Source organism: Molothrus ater, chromosome 4, assembly GCF_012460135.2.
Source record: "Molothrus ater isolate BHLD 08-10-18 breed brown headed cowbird chromosome 4, BPBGC_Mater_1.1, whole genome shotgun sequence".
Classification (NCBI taxonomy): Eukaryota; Metazoa; Chordata; class Aves; order Passeriformes; family Icteridae; genus Molothrus; species Molothrus ater.
This window is the reverse complement of record NC_050481.2, coordinates 11128433-11148757: the sequence shown is the minus strand read 5'-3', so window position 1 is coordinate 11148757 and position 20325 is coordinate 11128433. Positions and strand designations below refer to the sequence as shown.

The window sequence follows — 20325 nt, the reverse complement described above, 5'->3', positions numbered from 1 at the left end:
GCTCCGTGTCCGCCAGAGGGCGCCCTGCGGGGTCCCAGCCTCACACGGCGGCTCGGCACCGGGGAACGGCCGCGATCCCGCACCCGGCAGCGCCCCGTGCCCGCGGCCATCCCGGGCCCGAAACCAACCGATCCCGGGCCCGGTGCCGCTTTGATCCGCCCACCGGGGGAGAGGCGGCACCGCCCGGGACCCCCCGGCAGACTACAGCAGTGCTCGGCCCCCTCACTCCTGGCCGCCGTCGCGGCCCCGCCGCAGCATCCTGTGCACGGTGTGGTCCCCTCGGTAAGCCCCCTATAGGGCCAGCCCCGGGGCTTCCCGCTCCGCCCCCCCCGAGCGGCCGACTCTCCCTCCCTTGCCCCGGGCCGCAGCCCCGTGGGGCTCTCGCCCGCCGCGCCCCTCTGGAACCAGCGGGGCTGGATCGCCGTGACCGGGACCTTCCTTTCCTCGGTGTCCTGCTGCTGCATTTTTCCCATGCCCGTTGCCTGCTTCTTGAAGTAGGTGAGACCTGTCCGACCGCTGGGCTCATTTACGTACTCGGTACCCAGGGAGCTGCCCACTCTGCCCAGTACTTGCTCCAAAGCTTCCAGAGGCACCAGAGCTGACCAACAAAGAGCTGAGTGGCAAGGAGGTGGCTCTCCATGCCACCAGGTGAGTGGTACTGCCTTTGTGCAGGTTACAATCCCAAAATAAAACCATTTGGATTGGAAAAGACCCCTGAGATTGATCCCGGTCAGTTCCTGACCCTTCCTTCTCCCCTTGTTTTGGTGATTGAGGAGATAGTCTGCAGTTCCCTCCGGAGTGCAATCCCAGGGAATCCCAAAGGAGCCGCAGCCCAGCCCTCCCCCGAGGTGCCTTCACCTCCAAGTGCTGCTCTGTGCACCGGCCCCGGCTGAGCTCAGAGCTGGGGGAGCCCCGGGAGCAAGCAGGGATCCAGGGGCCCGGAGGGCAGTGGCCAGTGGGGGCCCAGCAGACCCAGACCTTCTGGCCACTCTCTACGTCCAACCACTCCCCCAGGTATCCCAAAATATGCTTCAGTGGGTCCAACACTAGGGTGTCAGGGAGCCCCTTTTATCACCAAACTGATTCTGGGATCTTGGTTCCATCAGACAAGACTTGGCACATGATGAGGGAAAACAGACATGAGCTCTCCCATAAATGCATAAAGTTACTTTATTTTCAGTATACATTTATTTAATTTTGAAAAATATAAATGCTAAAATATCTCATCATCTTCATCTTTTGATTCCATAAAAGTCACAATAGAAAGCTTCATAAAACTGTAAAATACTATAATGTTATAAGGAATTTCATTTTTTATATTACTGGAAAAAAAAATCACTTTAATATGTTTGAAATGTTTTCTGCTTTTTTTCCTTTTAGTTCCACCATCTGATCCACTTCATTTCATCCTAAGTCCTTGTTCCCTCCTCCAAAGAAAGCACGGACTTAGGAGAATTAAGAACAAGAATAAAAGTATCTCAAAGTGGGACTCGATTCCAACAGAGATACAAAGGTGCAGCAGCCCCGGGAGGGAGCAGCGCAGGCCGGCTCCCCGTGGGCTGGGACCTGGCATTTGCTGGGGGAAAGTAATTTTTGACGGCTGCCTCTGATCTTGGAGGGCTTTGGGTCAGGCTCCACACTTATTCCCTGAAGCGCCCACCCAGAGTCTTCCGACAAAACACCTAATTTGGATCGAAAGGACGTTCTGGTTACTCTCCAAGGCCTGCAGAGAACCTTTGCTGCCACGCTGCAGTTCCTCCCTGCCGCCAGAGGGGGGCGCTTCTCATGCAGAGCCTTTGTCCTGTCGGCAGCGCTGCCCTCAGCGCAACACAAAAAAACGCAACACAGAGAAAGATCTAGAACAGCAGTCAGGACACTTCAAGTGTATTTAACACGGTTCAGAAGAGAAGACCTCATTTTTGGGGAGACAGATCACCAGGCAGCAGCAGCTGGAAGCTGTGCCCATGGAACCGAGCAGGACAGCCCCTGCGACCCACCTGATGGCACCTCTCCTGTGGGATTGCTGCACATGCTCGGTCTGGGCAGGACGTGCAGCAATCCCCCACGCAGCTCCTGTGTGCTCCACAGGCCATGCTCCAGCCTGTGTCCCCACAGGGCGCCAGCACTGGTATCCACCAAAGGATGGAGAGCATTGGCTAAAGCTGGCATCACACTTGCCAAGTTACCTGGCCTCCAGCAGCAGGAGGGATCCCAGAGCTGCTCCTCTTCAGGCCTTTCCCAAGTTTTCCCAGCATTTTCAGAGCAGGTTTCAGCTGGGTTCCTGAGATACCCAGCACAGATTTAATGGAAACTGAAGGGGAGACCCCTCAAGGGCGAGCAGGGGCTATACAGAGGTGGTGGCTCCTGTGTGGGAGCAGATGCTAAAATTTGGCATTTAAGGTCTCAGCACCATCAGAAATTCCTCTTGACTTCACCAACCCAGACTTTGGTTTCACAAGGACCAAGTGGCAGCATGTGCCCATCCTCTGTGATGGGATTGTCTCCATCAGGGAATTCACCTCGAGAGCTGGGGTACTTTTTCTTCTTGTTCTGTTTTTTATTTTTGGACGAAGCTTTTCGTGTGTTCCCCATGTCCTGGTGAAGCCCAGTTTCCCAAAGATGCCTTTAGATGCACATACCAGTATGAACATGCTGCAGAGAGGAAAACCTCTCTCCTGATGTGATGTCCACTTGCTTGGTTGCACCTCAGAATCCTGGGATGCCCATGCCTGGCCTGCTGAGTCTTGCTGCATTGCTGGTGTGGGGCAGAGCAGCCAAGGTGCAGGGTCAATTCTGCAGATGGTGGAACACAGGGCTGGGATGCAGGAGGATGTTTGTGAATCTGAGTGTCAGGATGAACATCCCAGCAGGCCATCTTCATTTTCCTCCTCGTGCACTGTGCCCGAGGCACACCTTGGGTCTTCTCACTGCACATTCAGACACACTGGTGTTCCAAGAAAACCACAGAGCCATCCCAGGTCAGAAATCAACAACAGGGATAGAACCAGCAGCTGTCCATTCATGCTCTTCTAAGATCACAAGAGATTTAAGTCTCTTTCACAGCAGGGATTGCTCATTACAAAAAACTCCAAGAACCAACTTAACCCTAAGAAAAACAGATGCTTCGGAGCACAAGGTGTTAATTGAACTGATCCAGCCCTATGCCACATCCTGGAGATTGCAGTGTGATGTTGTGGGTTTGTTTCTTGTAAAAATCACATTATATATGGTACAATACATTTTTTACAGAAAGCCTGGCATCTAGAAATAAGAGGTAGAACTACTCATAACTATATGTTTCCTGCTGCAGGAAAAAAATTCATTTTTCTTTACAGTAATTAAAAAAAGGTTAAAAAAATTGTCAAAAAAAAAAAGTCGTAGGTTAGGCCCCCATAATTTAAACAAAATAATCTAGGAAAATAACACTCTTCCATGTACCTGACGGATTAAGTCCATTAAAGTGTTTCTTTAAAAAAAATTGCATAGGAAAGGGACGTTTCCAAACATGCTACAGCGATGGCAATGGTCTGTCTGTGCTGGGAGTGAAGTACCTTCTTTTTTACCTACACGAGGGTTAGCAGCACGTTCCAGCAGTGGGAGCAGACACGGAATGAGCCTGGAGGTCAGCTGGGCTCTGCAGACAGACAGACAGCGGCTCCCGGCGTTCCCGCGGGGCTCAGGCGGGCCCGGAGCGCTGCTGCCCCCGCAGCCAGGCAGGAGGAGTCCGGGAAACACCGAGGGCGTGGGCAGGGAGGGGCAGGGCGGGCTCCGTTACCTTCGCCGCTGGGAGCAGGGAGCTTCTCAACATTTGGCTAGTGACAAAATGAATTGGTAAAAGATCGGACAGACAGACAAATTACAAAGTAGTTTCTGTTCCCTTGCTCCTCCAGAAATAACCATTGTCTTCAGGCTCAAGTTCTATTCTAATTTGAGGCACAACTTTTACTGGAGTTCGTGGAGGGCTGCAAAGAAGAAGACAGACAAAGTCAGAGCAGCACAAATGCTAGGCTTTGGGAATGCACAGCCAGATTTCAGGTAAGGCCCACACACAGATAACCTGAATGAGCTGCTCTGAACACTGCTTGGACACTTCCAGGGATGGGGCATCCTGGTGCTCCACCCCAGGCCGTGACAACACCCCTCAGCTGCCACTGAAATAATCCAGGCATCGCTGCTGGGATGAATTTCAGTGCCTGTCTAACAGCTGTAAGCACAGACACATCTTTGGCATTTCAGAGGAATAAACTTGCCTTGCTCCACACATCACAGTTCTGCTGCTGGGAGGCCCAAGCTGGCCCCAAGGGACTGGACTCTGAGCACTTATTACTTGCTGCAGTTTAAGGTTATTCTTTACTCTGTTTTCCACCACAGATATGGAAAAATGGATTATTTCCCCTTGGCAACAACTCTCTGGGCTACCCCAGTAGCTCCTCATCTTTCTCCTGGTCTGATTCCCAAACCTGTTCTCAGTGCAGCAGCCAGGAGGCCAGGGAAGCTGCCAGGTCTCTCACAGGTTCTCCACTCCCCATCCCCAGCCCTGCCAGGAGCTGGAGTAACTGTGGAATCAACTTGTTCATGATCACCTTGGAAGGCAGCAACCCAGTGCAGGGAATGTTCTCAAAGTGTTTTATTTTAAGAGTCCCCTGGAGGAAATTTGCTGTGTTCTGAGGGGGGCAGAGGTGCATTTTGGGGTGCTTACCTTGGCATGGCATGTGATTGAAGGAAGGGAATTGTATCAGCACGATGTGTGGCGTTCAAGGAATGTTGGTGATTTTTCTCCTGGGGGAAGAAAGCCTGGGTGTCACTGCTGCACACCCACTGTGCAGTGCCTCCAGCCCTGCCTCAGCTCCCCCAAATCTATGGGCCAAGCTCTTTTCCTGCTAGCTGCCAGATGGATTTACAGCTTGGTGAGGAAGCTCTGCATTCCCTTCTCTCCTCTGAGGTGACACCCCTGGGGTGCCAGCAGCCCCATTCCCAGGAGTTCCCCCCTGTTTGGGGCCTGACACTTACCTGGGACCTGTCCCCCTGGGTTACCCCCCTCTGTCACACCCAAGTCCTTGGGAGACACAGGGTGGCTTCCCTCTGCTGACTCTGTGGGAGCCATGTTCTCTGGGAATGACAGTCCTGGTCCTGCTCTTGCTGCAGGAAAGCTGCTGTCAGTGGCACTGCCAGGAATATGCCCTGGATCACAGTTACACTCAAGCACAATCCCACAGTGGTGCTGCATTCCAGTTTTTTGGGTTTTTTTGGTATTCCAGTGGCCTGATACGTTTTATTTTTTATTTTGCATTGCTTTTAATTAGAAAGCAGCAAATAAAATACTGGATTATAAAAATGTATAAATACACAAACCAACTACAGTTCAGCCCATGGCTGATTTTATCTGTTCCATCTCCAAGGGCATCCCAAGAACCAGGCTGATGCCACAACTAACTATTTTAGCCCTTAAGATGTTGGAAAAAAGGCATCTGATCCTGAAATCCTGAGTAACAGTATTTAGGATGCAGTTTGTTTTTAGTATCAGGAATGCACTAAATACATGGAATGAGGAGGATATGAGGTTGCCTGTGGCTGATTTTGGATGATGTGCTGACATCAGCAAAACATTGAGGATATCCAAATAGCCAAGAAAATGCTTCCTTTCCAATGTTTTTATTTTATATCCCAAACTCTTTTAGATACAGAGTGTCTCTGTATCTAAAAGCCACAGGGTAAGGCTTACCATTCCCTGAGGGCTCTATATGCTACCAAAAGGAAAGGAACCTGGCTTCCAACTCCTAAGACCCATGGATAATTTAAGGATCTAAAGATGTGAGGGGTTAGATCCTGCTCCTAGGAAGCACTGGCCAGGCAGTAGCACTATTTTATTTAGTTTGTACTTCTCCCCTCCCCCTCAGAGGAAAAGGGCATTTGACACCCTTAGTATGTTAAAAAGTCATCCCAAAGGCAAAACCACCAAGGTCCGCTGTGATTCCTCACTTTTAAAAGAGGAAAATGTAAAGTGGGAATGACTGAAAATAAAGATTAAGTTAACCAATTACAGCTATTAACATCAGAAATTAAATCCTAAAAGAAGAGCACAAACCACCTAAGAAGGGAAATATGTTAATGGCCAACTGATCTCTGCCTGTGCAGCTTAATGACACAAATAAATAATTACTCTGTTAAATGCTGATTTTTGCAACTGCTTGGCACCTAGGGGAACAAACAGTGACAGGACAGCAATGCAAATCCAGAACACAAGGCTCAGTGGAAAAAAAAAATAAACCCCACCATCAGCAGGTTAACACCAAGGGGGAGAGGGAGAGGAGAGGAAGAGAGAGTGGGTGGCCAGGACACCTGTCAGGAGCTGGAGAAAAGCACTTAAACTGGAGGCACCAGAAGGAATAACATTGACTTTGTAACCAGCAAAGGAAAAAAAAGCTCACAAAAGCAAAATCTGTCATAAAGCAGGGGCCTGGAAATTAAAAAGGAGAGGGAAAAAAAAAGAACAAGAGAATACTTCTGAAGTAAAAGGAAAGATTAAAAATTATTTTAAAAATCACTAAATAGACACAAATATAGTTTTGTAGTGCAAGTGAGAGTCAAGCAGGCATGCAAGAGCTTAGTTCTACTCACTGTCAGCAGGTTTGCTATCACTTAGGAAAGGTTCCTGCTCCATGATGTCCATTGGTATTTTAATACTTGGGACTTTTTCTGAGTAGGGGCAGTCAGACTGTGAAAGAAACGTGTAGAAGGTCTTAGAATATTCCCACTGCTCTCTCCCTCATTGTCTCCCACACATTAAAATTATCCTTCACACAGTTCTGTAGGAACAGGTAAAAGAAAAGAAGGGAAAAGAGAAAAGCATCCTCCAGCATAGCTGCCTGATGGAGTCCACTGGTTCCCCACTGCATCCCACTTGCCTTGATTACCCTCATACTCCAAAAATAAAACAGAAAAGAATCATCCTGTGGGATTGTAAATTGTAATACATCTCCTCCTTTCCCACCCCACCGTCAATAAAAGACACCATCCCCTTCTGCCTGGAGTCAGCTGCAGGAAATAGAGATGGAAAATTCATTTGTGGGCAGACACAGCAGGGCCCTGGCTGCTGGAAAAGCTCCTCCAAACCCTTCATCCTGCTGGGATTCTTGTAAGAGCCCTTGCTTGTTCCCAATTGCTCCACAGGGCCCAGATATGACATGGCAGAGGCTCCTTACATCAGACTGGCTCAGCTCCCTCTTTAATGCAAGTGGAGTCAACCCCAGTCTTAGTTACAGCTCTGGTTCAGCAATTGTAGAGCCCTTGGAAGAATTCTGTAACCCTGGCCCAGCCAGAGAAACAGCAACCAGCTCAGGATGGGGCACAGGGAAAAGCTGGAGTCCCCCAGAGCTGGGGCACCAGCAGGATTTCACCCCCACTGCCTTCTATCACCCACCTGCTTTGGCTCAACAGGAGTGCTTGGAATTGTTTGGCTTTTTTAAAAATAAAGGGAACTCCTCAAAGCCAAGGAAAGGCTGTTACTGCCTAAGTTGGCAAAGGCAGGAAGGTGGGATTTGCCAGAAATGTTGGGACATCTTTGTTCCTGAAGAGAACCAGACCCACAACAACAGGGTAGAGGGAGGAGACCTTCCAGTCAGGGCAGGAAAACACTAAGGAGGCCAGAGACTGGCTCTTCCTGGATTATTATTCTTATTTTTAATTTATTTTTTAACATAACTGATATCCAGTGCCTTATTTCATACTCCAACATCAAGATGTTTCCTCAGGACTATTTTTATGAGGCTGAGGGACAAGCAGAACTCAAAGAAAGCACAAGCAACACCCAGCAACTCCCTTGGCTGAACTCAGATCCATGCATTGGATCCCCAGATCCCACAGGATTGACTCTGGGGGTGGATATTTCTGGAAGGCAAAGGGTGAAAATGATCCAACCAGTAATTGCCCAGTGCTGTATGTTCAGGAAGCTGGGAAAAGCAAGTGCTGAAAAAAACCAGCAAGAGTTAAGGACCAATATTTTGCATAAAATATCTTACCCATTAGATTAATTACTGTACCTGGAATTCAGGAAAAGCCTGGGAAGAGAGGAAATACCTTAAAACAGACAGGAGAGAGGGAATCCATGGCTGGGGATACACTGCTGGATTCACACCAGTCAGGAGGAGAGGATGGAGCCAAACCATTGCTGATTCCTCAGCAGGGCCCCTTTTACTCTCATCTGGGTTTGCTCAAGGGTGCTAAAGAAAACCCTGGGAGCTGGAGCAATGATGGGACAGGGCAGCTTGCTGTCTCAACTAAAAGCCAGTCCTCCCAGCTGTTTTTCCTGCTGTGCTAAAAGCTTTCCCAGCTTCAGGTGACCTTACCTCTCCCTACAGCCCAGGAAAGGGACATGAGCAGAAGAAGTGACACCATGCTTAGAACTCACCATGGAATGTGTTTAGCACTTCAACATAAATTTAAATCATTTGAGTTAGACCTGAGCAGGAGAACATTTAAAGGCACCAAGACTACATTTCTTCTTCTTATATATACAGGAGGAAAGAGAACAGTCAAAGGCACATGAGTCTGGCCTAGCCCAGGTCACTTTTCACTATTTAGGGCATGCTGCCACTTGAGGTAGGACCAGAGTGCACTGCAGAGGGCACAGATGCTCAGGAAACATGGAGGTGATGAGTTTTACCAACACCAAGCAGCTTTTCCTGCAATATGACAAATCACACCTATTTTGTGCTTTCCAAAAGAGCCATTACAAAAATACTTGAAAAATAAAAAAGAAAACCAGTAGGACCGGAGCTGCTGTTGAAAAGCATTCTCCTCCTAAAATGTAAAAGACAACAAAGGGGAGAAAAGCATAGGAGGGAAGCTGGAGGAGGTAGGGTGATGAGAGGCATTCTAGCAAGGGGCATGACATCTCAGCAGGTACCTGGTGCTCTTGGAAAGTGTAACCTCACCCCTAGCAATGCACAAACCACCCACCACAGGCTGGAAAAGGGAAGGCAGTGTAGGAATTAAGTTTTCTTTGGGACCCATTAGCTGCAGCAGTGGCAGACCGAGCTGTCAGCTCCACAAGTGGCTGACAAATGTCCAGCCTCAGCACTGGGCAGGGCATGGAATGTGCAGGGGGTTAGCTACCTAGGGAGGAGCAATGTGACAAGAGCAGGAACCTCCTTACATCATCATTGTCACTGTCCATACTGCCCTTCTTCTTTTTCTTCTTCTTCTCATCCTCTTTCTTCTTCTTGTCCTTTTCTGGAATGACGTCATCAAGAAAGCTTAAGTCATGCTGGGAAAAGAGGTAGTCCATGGCTTTTCTGACTGCCACCAGGGCCAAGATCTGCAAAGGCAGAGAGGGATTCCCAGTCACATTTTACCTTTCACTTGGCACACTGCATTCCTCTCAGTTCTGCTTCTAAGCCCACACTCTTGAATTCTGGCTGTAAATGAACATACAAAGAAGGTGGTGAACACCCGGGACATCTCTGTCAGCTTAAGAGGTTGTGCTGTGACTGCCTCATGTCAGAAAAAATCAGAAGCAGTGGATACTCCTGTATATAATACACCTGTATTAGGAAATAAAGAGAAAAAAAAATGAGCACTTTCATTTACTTTTGGAGGCAGGTTCACAGGACAGCCTGGGTAATAAAACCTTGACTTATTTCTCACCACTTGCCCAGTTGAAATTCTTTCTCTTAAGAAATCAGACAAGGGCCAATCCACGCCCCCAGAGATTGCAGAATAAAGCTTACTGGGATTGTGGCAGCAGGAAACTGGAGTAAAAGCTTATTCTATGCAAGACTGCAACAAAAGCACTGGGAAAGAAGGAAGGGACATGTCAGAAATGGGTGCTTACATGGACACTGGGTCTGACAGCCCCAGCAGAGGCCACTGAGATCTCACACAGGCTTTGCAGTGGGTACAGCAACAGGCTGGGAGCTGTAACCTATTCCCAAGAAGCTGCCTTTAAGGACAGCTTTGTGCCAGGCCATCCTGATGCACAGCACAAACAATTCCCAGGAGATCTCAGGCTCTGACTTGCATAACCTGAGGCACGATTATGGACGTGAGGAATTACTCAGGGGGAAAGATACCACACAGACACTGTGACCATCCCACTGTGGATTACTGTGCTGAAAATGCCTTTCCTCCAAATAAACAGGGACTTGGCCACTGGCTGAATCCTCACAAACTGAAGTTTGTGCTTTTTTGTTCATGAGTGCAGAAAATTGAGCTTTTTGCCATCATATCCAGCTCCATCAAAGCTGTGGCTGTGCCTTCCCTGAGTCTGCAGCATTCTAACAAACTTGGTCAGCCTTGGGTTGCAATCAGATTCTAACACAAGCAAAGAGATTTTAGATTCAGCTTCCAACATCAGTGCAACACAGCCATGGAGTTGCGATGGAATGCCACATCAGTGGGAATTACTGATTTTCAACATCTTTCACAGGAGCATGTGTCTCAGCAGGAACATTTGGAGGATTTTTTTTAACTGGCATCATCTTTTCTCATTTCACCATCTTGTTCTTCACCTGGGTTCTGCCCTCCCTCCCTCTCTCCCTTAAATAAGCACTGCAGCTCCTACCAGCCCCCACAACTCAGATTTTACATGTCCATAAACCTGAAATTAGGTGACCTGGGATCAAGAATTATTCAGGACTTTCATAAAACTTTGCCTTTTGCACAAGTCAGACCCATCTCCAAGCCAGAGTGCCTAGCTGTGTCTATAACTCCAGTAATAATATGAATAGTCACCCACAGATGATAAACAACATTAGTGTCTTTTTACTGGAGTCCAAGGAAAAGAGACATTCCCTTTCCCTCCCTTTGGCACCTCTCTAAGCACTTAGCCTCCTTCTTGGTTCTGTCAATTTGTGCTATTTAAAAGCCAGGGAGACATTTTGCATCTGGTAGCTAGTGTGGGCTAAGCCAGAAATTCTGCACCTCTCCTTGGTTCATGCAGCCCAAGGAGAAACCACAGCAAATCTAGCCTTGGCAGCCAGGACTGGTCAACACTAACTACACCTTCCTGGGAAAAAATTAACTTACCAGGCTCATTTTCCTCCAGAGGATTAATGGAAAGGCAGCCACAGCCACACTGAGCCCCCTGAGTGCCATGAGTGGAGCTGTGAGGCACAGACTCGCCAGGGAGAGGCTGGATTTACACATGTACAGGAGTGTCCAAGGGGGAAAGGGAGGGCTGGGAAGGACAGCAACACCTACCATGACCGGGAATATGATAGCAGCCACGGTGGATTTGAGGATCCAGAGGAGGGCCAGGCACACAACCTGCAGGAAGGTGAAGAGGTGCACCCTGCGCAGCGGGACGTGACGCAGGTAGATGAAGTCAGGCTGGTGTTTTAGAGGCATCAAGAGCAGCTTCAGCCGATCCATGAACTGGAAATGAAAAGGAAGAGATGTTGAAATGAAAGCCAGGATGCACAAAAAAGAGAGAAAAGAAGATGAATGCCCAAACCAGGGTCAGCATCACACTCTGGGGAATTTTTGCTGTCCTCCCCTTCCCTTCTCCTGCCAAGGAAAGATATTCAGCCTTTAGGAGCAGTGCTTTTGTTTTCTCCAAATAAATCAGGAGCAGAGGTCAACAGAGGCGAGGGCAGACATTGCCTTGCCAGAAAACAGAACAGCACCTCACCAAAGAGCCAGGAAGATGGGCAGCTTTCCCAGCAGTGTCCCTGCGCCCTGTGCTGGACCGGATGGATTTGGAGTTAAACCAAAATGGGGATTTCTCAGTGAGTACAAAACACCGTTGATCCCAGCCCCCCCCACCACCTGGGTCGGGAGCAGGGGAAATCCCCTCCAGGAGAGCCGGCCCGGGGCAGCAGGACAATCCCCTCGTTGTCCCCTGGCGGAGCGCGGGCTCACTGCCAATGCCAGGACCAGATGGAACCGCAGCACTGAATGGAAGCTGGAGCTGTTTTACAGAATGCCTGAGGGAATTCTGGGGCTCACAGAACAGGCAGTCCCTTCCCCTCAGGGCACAACCCAGCATGAAAAAGAAAGGCCTCAATTAACAGGGTGCCAGAAAGCAACAAAACCACTTCCAGCCTCTTTGGGCCAGCTACAGGTGCTGGGCATGAGAGTAGCTCCTTATGTAAGATTTCCTCAACGGCAAAGAGAGGGCAGTGGCTTCCCCTCCCTGGAGAACAATGTCCCTGCTCCTTAGCATTGAGGAACAACCCTGCTGCCATAAATCATCCTCCTTCCTTGCCTTCAGTCTGTGGCACAGGACCCAAACTACCCTCAGGGAGTGAGCCTGAGCTGGGGCAGAAGCCTGTAGGATCCTGGAATAGTTTGGGTTGGAGGGGATCCTAAGGGGATCCTCTTGTTCCACCCCCCTGCCATGGGCAAGGACACCTTCCACCAGACCAGGCTGCCCCAAGCCCCATCCTGGTTGCCAAAGATGGACCCAGGTCTTCACAAAGCACCCCTGGCACTGCCAGTGCCCACTTGGCCACTGTCGCTTGGTCCGCCATCTCAGGACACCTGGGCTTGTGGCTAAGTTTGCCAGCAGCTGCCACCCTTCATGGGCTTCTTGGGAAGGAGGAGGAGGCAGTGAAGGAGAAGAGTAAAGCTGGAGGGCTGTGGGAGAAGCCCTGTGCTGGCTGATCACTCACCTGCACGCCGTTGAGGGACGCAACTCCCATGTAGAGGAAGACACCATAGAGCACAGGCATGGGAATGAACTGTGGGACAAGAAGAGCAGGAGAGCCCAGGTGAGAACCTCCCTGTACACCACACACCATTAACACGTGGTGGGACAACATTCCCAGCCTGTCAGCCATTCAAACTGCACCCACGGGGGGATGACAGAGAGGAATGAAGCCATGGAAGTAATAAAGCTGAATAAATAATATGTAAATATGTAATTCATAAAATGAAGCTGAATAAACAATAAATCCTCCTGCTGTGTTCTGAGAGACACAAGGACATTTGTGCAATCACACTCTCCCAGTTCACCAGGACTTGGACATCTTGTCCAGAGGGGATGATTCCAGTCACTCAGCAAGTCAAGGAACAGGTGGGCAAACATGTTCCACTGAGCTTCAAACTGCCTTTCACGTCTGATTTGTGGTGTGACTAGAAACAGAAGGCAGAGAAGAAGGAAAGGCAGAACAATCCTGTAGTTTGTGGTACACCCTGTTTTCCCAGGTAACTCAAGTTGTGCCAAGGGAGGTTTAGGTAGGATATTAGGAAAACACACTCACAGAAAGGGTTGTCAAGCCCTGGCACATGGTTTCCAGGGCAGTGCTGGAGTTGCCATCTCTGGAGGAATTTAAAGGCAGCACTTGGGGACATGGTTTAGTGGTGACTTTGGCAGTGCTGGTGGAACTGGGTGATCTTAGAGAGCTTTTCCAATTGAAACAATCCTGTGATTCCATGTCAGTCCAGCTCAGTAAACCATGCAAATCCACGCAGAAAGGATGTTCTTTGGAGTCCCACCTGAGCAACAACAGTCGTACCAACCCAATCTCTTCCTGCTCCGTCTCTCACACACATTAATCCAGAATTACTCCCAAATACAGGACTGACTTCCTTTCTTTGTTGCCAGGACGTGTTCCTTCAAACATCACTTTCTGCTCCCTCAAAGTGCCAAGTGCTGCCCATATCTCCACATGGGGCACATCTCCCTTTGGAAGTGAGGAAGGTGCAGGGAAAGCAGCAGACAGGCTGCCTGGAATGAGTCTCTGTCCCTCACCAGAAGGGTGGGCAGCCTGCCTGGCATGACAGGAACAGGGATGCCTGGAACAAACAACAGGCAGGAGCTGAGTACCAGCCTCTGTGGGATTTACTGGTGCCCAGGGAGGATGGAATGAGCTCCAAAGGATAGTCCCTAGTGCAGTGCCAGGGGACTGCCACTGAATGGCAGCCACAGCCAGGCGATGGCACCCACTGCTCTGAGCAGTCCTGTGCTGGGAATACATAACCTTCCCTTCCAACCCCTGCACTGAGCTCATTAGAGAGGCAAACAACACAGCAGCTATCCAGTGTTTTAGCATATTCCCCACCACCTTGCTCATTGCTTCCAGCAGGCATCTCCCTGGGGCCACATGAGCACCAAAGTCACCCAGCCATATGCTATCCAGAGCCTCCCTGCCTGCATTTCTCCTTCCTTCCCGAGTCTCACTGCCTGTCCCCTCCTGCGAGCTTCTCAACTGCTACCTCATCCTTCTCTTGGTTTATTTGCTCCCTCGAGTGAGCCACACTGCTGTTTCCCATCTGAAGGTAAAAGCTTTTTCTGCAGCTTTTTCTGGGCTCTGCCAACAGCTCTGCTGTGAGAGGGACAGGGACCTGGCAGGGGCTTCACAAAGCTGTGGGTGACCATGGGATTCAAAGCCCTCACTGGATCTCAGGGATGACACACAACACAATACAGTAAGCAAGAGCTGAGCTTGCCAGCTCATTTTCACTGCTCTCCTCTCCTGCCCTTCTATTTATTTCCATGGGGTATTTTAAAAGTAAGAAAAATTTCAGCATTCCATGATGATTAATCCTGTACATCATCCTGAGGTGAAACCTCAGTACCTGAGCCTGCAGAGCAGCAAGTGGTGCTGTCATTTTGGAAGACTTTCTCTTGGCAAAGCATTCCCTAACGATGGGGGTGCTGGCTTTGGCACCCAAACAAAGCTGATGCAGGCCAACAGGACTAAAACTGTATTTATAGGAAAGTGCTAGTCACCCTCCCAGCAGGGCCAAGGATGTTTCTGTGGAGATCTGCCTGGGCTGAGCAGAAACACCACCACCATCCAAAACCAGCACAACCACCGTAAAGCCCTCAGCAAACAAAGCTGGGATTATTCCGTGGATTGCCTAGTTTATTAAATTTGGGATTGTCAGCGTTCAATTTGCCGCTGGCAGGAGAAGACTGAAATGTTCTGCAATGCATTTAGCAGTGCAGCTCTCTCCAGCAGGACCCTGCCACTGGAATTTGCTAAAGGTCCTGAAATCCTGCCAGGTCCTTCCCGCTGGCACGTGGGCCAGCAGCATGCTGACTTATCCTCAGGCGTCCTCCAGCGAGGATCTTCCCCACACATTGTCTTAGGGGAAGCACAGACAAATAATGAATGACTGAAGCAATAACAGGGGAAGTAACAGCCCCCAGTGGGATAGAGGAAGAGGGATCTTGCAGGGAAAGGTCACATAAACTAAAAAAACAGGATTATCACAATCAGGCATTAAATTAAAGGCATGGAAATGCCTGTTTGTGTGGAGGTGGAAGCTGTTACCTGAGACACCAAAATTCGAGCTGTACAAACACCCTTAGAAATTAAGAACAGGAACACACTGGCATGGAAAGCCACTGTCTCCACTCTCTCCACAGGCAGAGTCACTGTTCCCTGCCTGCCTCCTCCCCTCAGGCTTACATCACACTGTGCCTCACTGGCCCTGCAGTCTCCAAAATCTCCTGTGCAGCCTCCACAAACGCTCTTCCAGACACCCATCTGCTCAGTGCCATGGTTACAACACACAGTGCTGCTGCTCTGACATCTTCTGCTCCTACCATAGGCCTAGGGATCCATGGATAAGGGCTCCTACAGCTGACACCTCCTGTTGGACAGTATGTCCATGCTTGGCACCACTTCCATCACTATCCCCAGAGAAGGCAGCATCCTCCACAAGACAGGTTCTCCAGTTTCCTTCTACAATCTGATGATCCACTAAGGATGCATTTCTCCATGGCTACATGCACCAAATCTCTGGTCTTGGAAAACAGCAACCTACCTAAATGCAATGGTCCATCAGCAGCACATCTATCCAGAGCCTTGGCTAAACTTACAGGAAAAAAACGGTTCAGAAGACTAAGAAATGCCATTTAATTGCACTGCTTCCTCCAGGAACATGTTTTCCATACTTTGAGCTTTATCCAGAATATGTTTTCCATAAAACAAAGAGTGGAGGTATAAAAGAAATCATAAAAAGAAATCATAAAAGAAAAGGGAGCTTAACTTTATGCAAACATGGAGAAATAACCTTAAAATAAAAAGACCACAGTGCCCAAGAACCCCAGCCCTGAACTTGGTGACTGTTCTAGCACACTACAACCATGTTGGTGTTTCCTTCCAAAAGGATTTAAGCCATCAAAGAACTGTGAACAATCCTTACCTTCAGGATGGGAGCCATGAAGACAGACACCCCGGTCAGGATGAAAACGATCACACCAGTGACTCTCTGCTCCCTGAAACAACATCAGTGAGTCAGGACCCCAAGTACTGAACACCAACAGGAATCCCCAAAACTCATTTCTGCAGCCACATTTTTCATCCAACGGCCTCATGCCAATGGCTGGATCCTGAGCCAGACCTCTGTTTTAAACCTCAGACAGTTTTGTTCCACCATTGGCCCTCCACACCCAAAAACACCTCGGCCAGTAATATTTCAGAATGCTGAAAGCCAGGCCCTAAAATTTCCATCTCGTTACCTAAATAAGCTGCCTGATTTCCAGGAGTAGTCCCACTGGAAGCACTTTGGACCACTTAATTAAGGCACCCAAACACATGAAAAAGATGTTTCATTAAGTAAAGCTGCTTGCACTAGGTATGATAGGCTTGTATGTTTGAGCATTACATTTACTAAGGAATTTGCTTCATTTGCCTGGATAGAGAAGCCTGCAGGAAATTTATTTCCTTTAACACAGGAACACTGCACCTGATGTGGCCAAGTAAACTTTGGAGGAGCCACAAGGGGTCTCGCCCAAGGACCTGGCTTTGGAAATAGGGAGAAGGCAGCACAAAATTATTTGTGCAAAAGGATTTTGCAGGCAAACAAGGTAATTGAGACTTCCTGGTGGGACATACCTCACTCCCAAAAACTTGGGCTGCTCTCCAGGGGCTGAAGTCTCCGTCTCCATCTTCAGGCTGTCGATGTGAGCGATGGAGATGACGGTAGCAGCCACGTACCAGGGCAGCCCCATAAAGGAGCACACAATCATCAGAATGGCCACCCAGAACAAATCCAGATGATATCCAGCACCTTTCTGTGGTGGGAGACAAACAACCTTCAGCTTAATTATTCCAAATGCCTCTGGAGCAGGCAGAGGCACACTGGACAGGCAGCATTTCCTTCTGCAGCATCCTGGCCAACAGAGCCAAACACCAGAACTACATCAGATCCTGTGAACAGCATAAGGAAGCATCTCCCTTGGGACACAACCCCATGCTCCTTCAGGAGTGCAACAGGAACAGCTGAAGCCTCATTCCCTACCCAAAGGAGAAAGCTGCCCTTGTTCTTGACTCCTTTTCAAACACCTCTGATCCTCTATTTTCAAAATCCTGTAATGAAATAAAACAGGAATTCCAGCAGTTACAAGTGCCAAGAGAAGAAACAGAGAAGAAACAAAAGAGCCACCAAGAACAGGGATCTTCAGAAAAACAGCGGACAAACCTCTAAGGTTTGCTATTTTAAAACAGATTAACCTTTTTAAAATCCCATTCAGCTTGATTTTATTGGAAAAAACAAATGATCCAGGCCTAGGATGACCCAGGAGGGAGGGTAATCCAGCTTCTCTTGAATAGTCCTCACTGTTTTCCTGACACGTGCACTGCTTACCTTGGCTGGCTGGTGGCACCAGGATGGGCACCCAGCAATACCCTGCCAACACTTCAGCAAGGGATGAGCAGAAAAAAACACCTTTTTCCTACAGCAGATCTTGTGTATAGAAGTGTTTTTTTGGTGTGGAACAACAAGATGGGGCTTGTGAACTGTCATTCCACAAAATACCATACTCACACTATAAACAAAGGAAGCAGGGAATACATTTTTTACATCGAACAGTACTTTGGAGTACTGGAGTGTTTATAACTTTGTTACTAAAAAAGTACAGCCAGTGCTGACAGCAAAACCACATTCAGTGGTTCATAAGCTGCAGAGATGAGGGGCCTCTTCCTCATGAGGGAAGAACAGTGAATATTTTCTTACAGTGTTGAAGAAAATGCTTTTGTCTGCTTGGTTAGGTGCAAGAGACAGACCTAAAACTGTTTAGCCATCTCTGAGGAACATGAGGGCCCAATATTGAGTTTATCTGCTCAGATCCAGGTAGCAAACAAGGATGTTCTGAGGGGTTTTTTGGACCATCAGCCAGCAGTCATCACTGTTCATAAGAAGCATTTCCCCATTCCCTGGTACTTCAACTCTCTCCTCCAGGCTGGGCTCAGGATGGTCTTAAATTACGCATTACTTGTCTAATGTTTACAGTGACCACATAAATTGAAACATCCTCCTCTTTCCAAGCAGAAGCTCCCTTCCCATTTCCAACAGCTGTCCTGATAACTGATAAAGCAGGTATCTCAATAATGACCCACCATTGCCTGTATTTTGAGGGAGCCATTACTCCCACAGGTCAGACCACTTGAAACATGCCCTGTGAGCAGGAAGAGACAATCTTCTTTCACAGGAATTTAATATTTTTCAATAGAACTGACCATGCAGGGGAACAGAAAAAAACCCTACAGGCATGAAAAACTGCATATCACTGGTCTGGAAAGTTTGTTTAAAAAACATGACTACAATTTAGGCTGTTACATATCAGCTCTTTAAATAACATCCAACTGAGGCTATGCCCTCGGTATGTCCCAAATCTCTCCAGCTTATTGCTGGTATTTGACAGCACCGTGCAGCTTTGGCCACAAAGCCACTTTTCCTGCTTAGAAACAGCAGCCAGTGCAGGAATAGGCTCATGTCCATGGGGAGGAAGGTGGCAGGAGGAAAAGCTCCTGCCCGTGCTCCAGGCACAAGGCACACCCACCTTGAGCTTGTGCTCCTTCCTGTTGACGATGACAGCGGTGATCTGCTGGTCCATGAAGATAAGGATGGTCACCAGCAGGGCAGGGATGGCTGCTGCCAGGTACACCCACCACGGGTTCCCTCCAAAAGGTGGGATAAACCAACCCCTCTCGGGACTGGTTGGCTTTGAAGTCAAGGAAAAGAAAGCTTGTGTTAGAGGCACAGTACAGGGTGATGAAATCCCAAAGCCAGGTCTGCTTCCAGCAATGGAACTCCAGGGAGACACTTCAGGTTTGTGGAAATTTCATCCTATCCATTAACACCAGTCAAAGGCTCCAAGTATGGAGGCAGAATTTAGGAGATAAACCAGCCAATTAAAATGATGCTAACAAAAAGCCTCCTAACCCATACCCTCTGAGTAAACAGGCCCTTTCCAGACTGCTGACTACATTCCCATTCTGAGGGCAAGTCACTTCATACAGGGAAAGTGCAAGGGAAAAGGAACCTCTTCCAAAAGCCAGCAAACAAGCTGACAACAACATACCTTGAATTCACTTGGCACAATTAGTTTTTGGTGTGTCCACACCAACCAGGGCATCAATTCCACAGAAGATCAAAATGGACAGGATAATGGCAAAGTCACTGATGAGCTTCCGGGCCTGAAAGAGACGTGGTACCATAACCACAGGAGTTAGCACCACAGAACAGCATTTCACCCATGCTTTAGTGTCCACATGGCAAACCCTGGCAGGACAAGCTCATCATTTCTTCCCCCACAAATATGGCCACCATCATGTCCAGTGCCATTTGCCACACATGCCTTGGTACTTTACTGTGTTCTCTGAAAGCCTAAATGGAGGCATAGAAACAGCACAAACTTCCACAAATGAGATACTCTGAAGGACTGGCAGAGATTACACTGTTTGCTGTTCAAGTAATAAGTCAAACTAAGCAGACAGGAAAACAAACCAGCTTCCCAGCTAAATCCCTAAGACTGCAGCTCTCCTGAAGTCACTGGAATACAACAACTTAGAGCTGCCAGTGATCAGACCCCAGAATTTAACCAGACAGGAGGTACACTGTGCTAGCCTGGAACTGTGTGAGCTCTCCAGAGCTCCTGTTCCTTCCAGGTTTCTTGGGTTGCATGGTTTACAGATAAATTGAGCTGCATTCCAGCCCAGATGGAATTTGTTCCTTTGTATTAAAAATAAGAGGGGTTCAATTGTAACACAGTGGAACAGTAAACATCCATGCAGGATAAATCCCTGTGTGTCAGGATGCCAGAAACGGGCATCTCAGAGAGAAACGGCTTTGGCTCGCACGCCTGGCCTGGGAGCCTCACCAAGGACAAAACAGGCAGATGCACCTGAGACGTGCCTGAAAGCTTGGAAGGGTTCCTTCAGCACCTTTAAGACCCCTGCCACATTACCCAAGCAGGTTACAGCTCTTCTTGGCTCTTCTGTTGCCTTACCTGTGCTCCTCCGATCCACTGGGAGCAATCCCAGACACTCTCTGACAACCAGATCCAACAACCACTGCACTTTTATCCCAACTGCTTCCTTGCAGAGCATCCCCTCCCTGTGTGCAGGACAGCAGCTCCAAAAGGAAGGC

The 20325-nt window shown here is 48.6% G+C and overlaps 1 protein-coding gene across 1 annotated transcript; it reads right to left on the bottom strand.

Annotated features, from left to right (window-relative positions):
- Positions 1 to 1152: 1152 nt before the first annotated feature.
- Positions 1153 to 19394, bottom strand: LOC118700266 (electrogenic sodium bicarbonate cotransporter 1). Its single transcript, XM_036404652.2, is given in 11 exon segments — positions 1153 to 3962; positions 4700 to 4779; positions 6619 to 6715; positions 9155 to 9316; positions 11200 to 11373; positions 12612 to 12680; positions 16099 to 16171; positions 16791 to 16969; positions 18737 to 18898; positions 19259 to 19285; positions 19287 to 19394. Coding segments are annotated over 10 exon segments (1095 nt in total). The 3' UTR covers positions 1153 to 3962; positions 4700 to 4735.
- Positions 19395 to 20325: the final 931 nt, after the last annotated feature.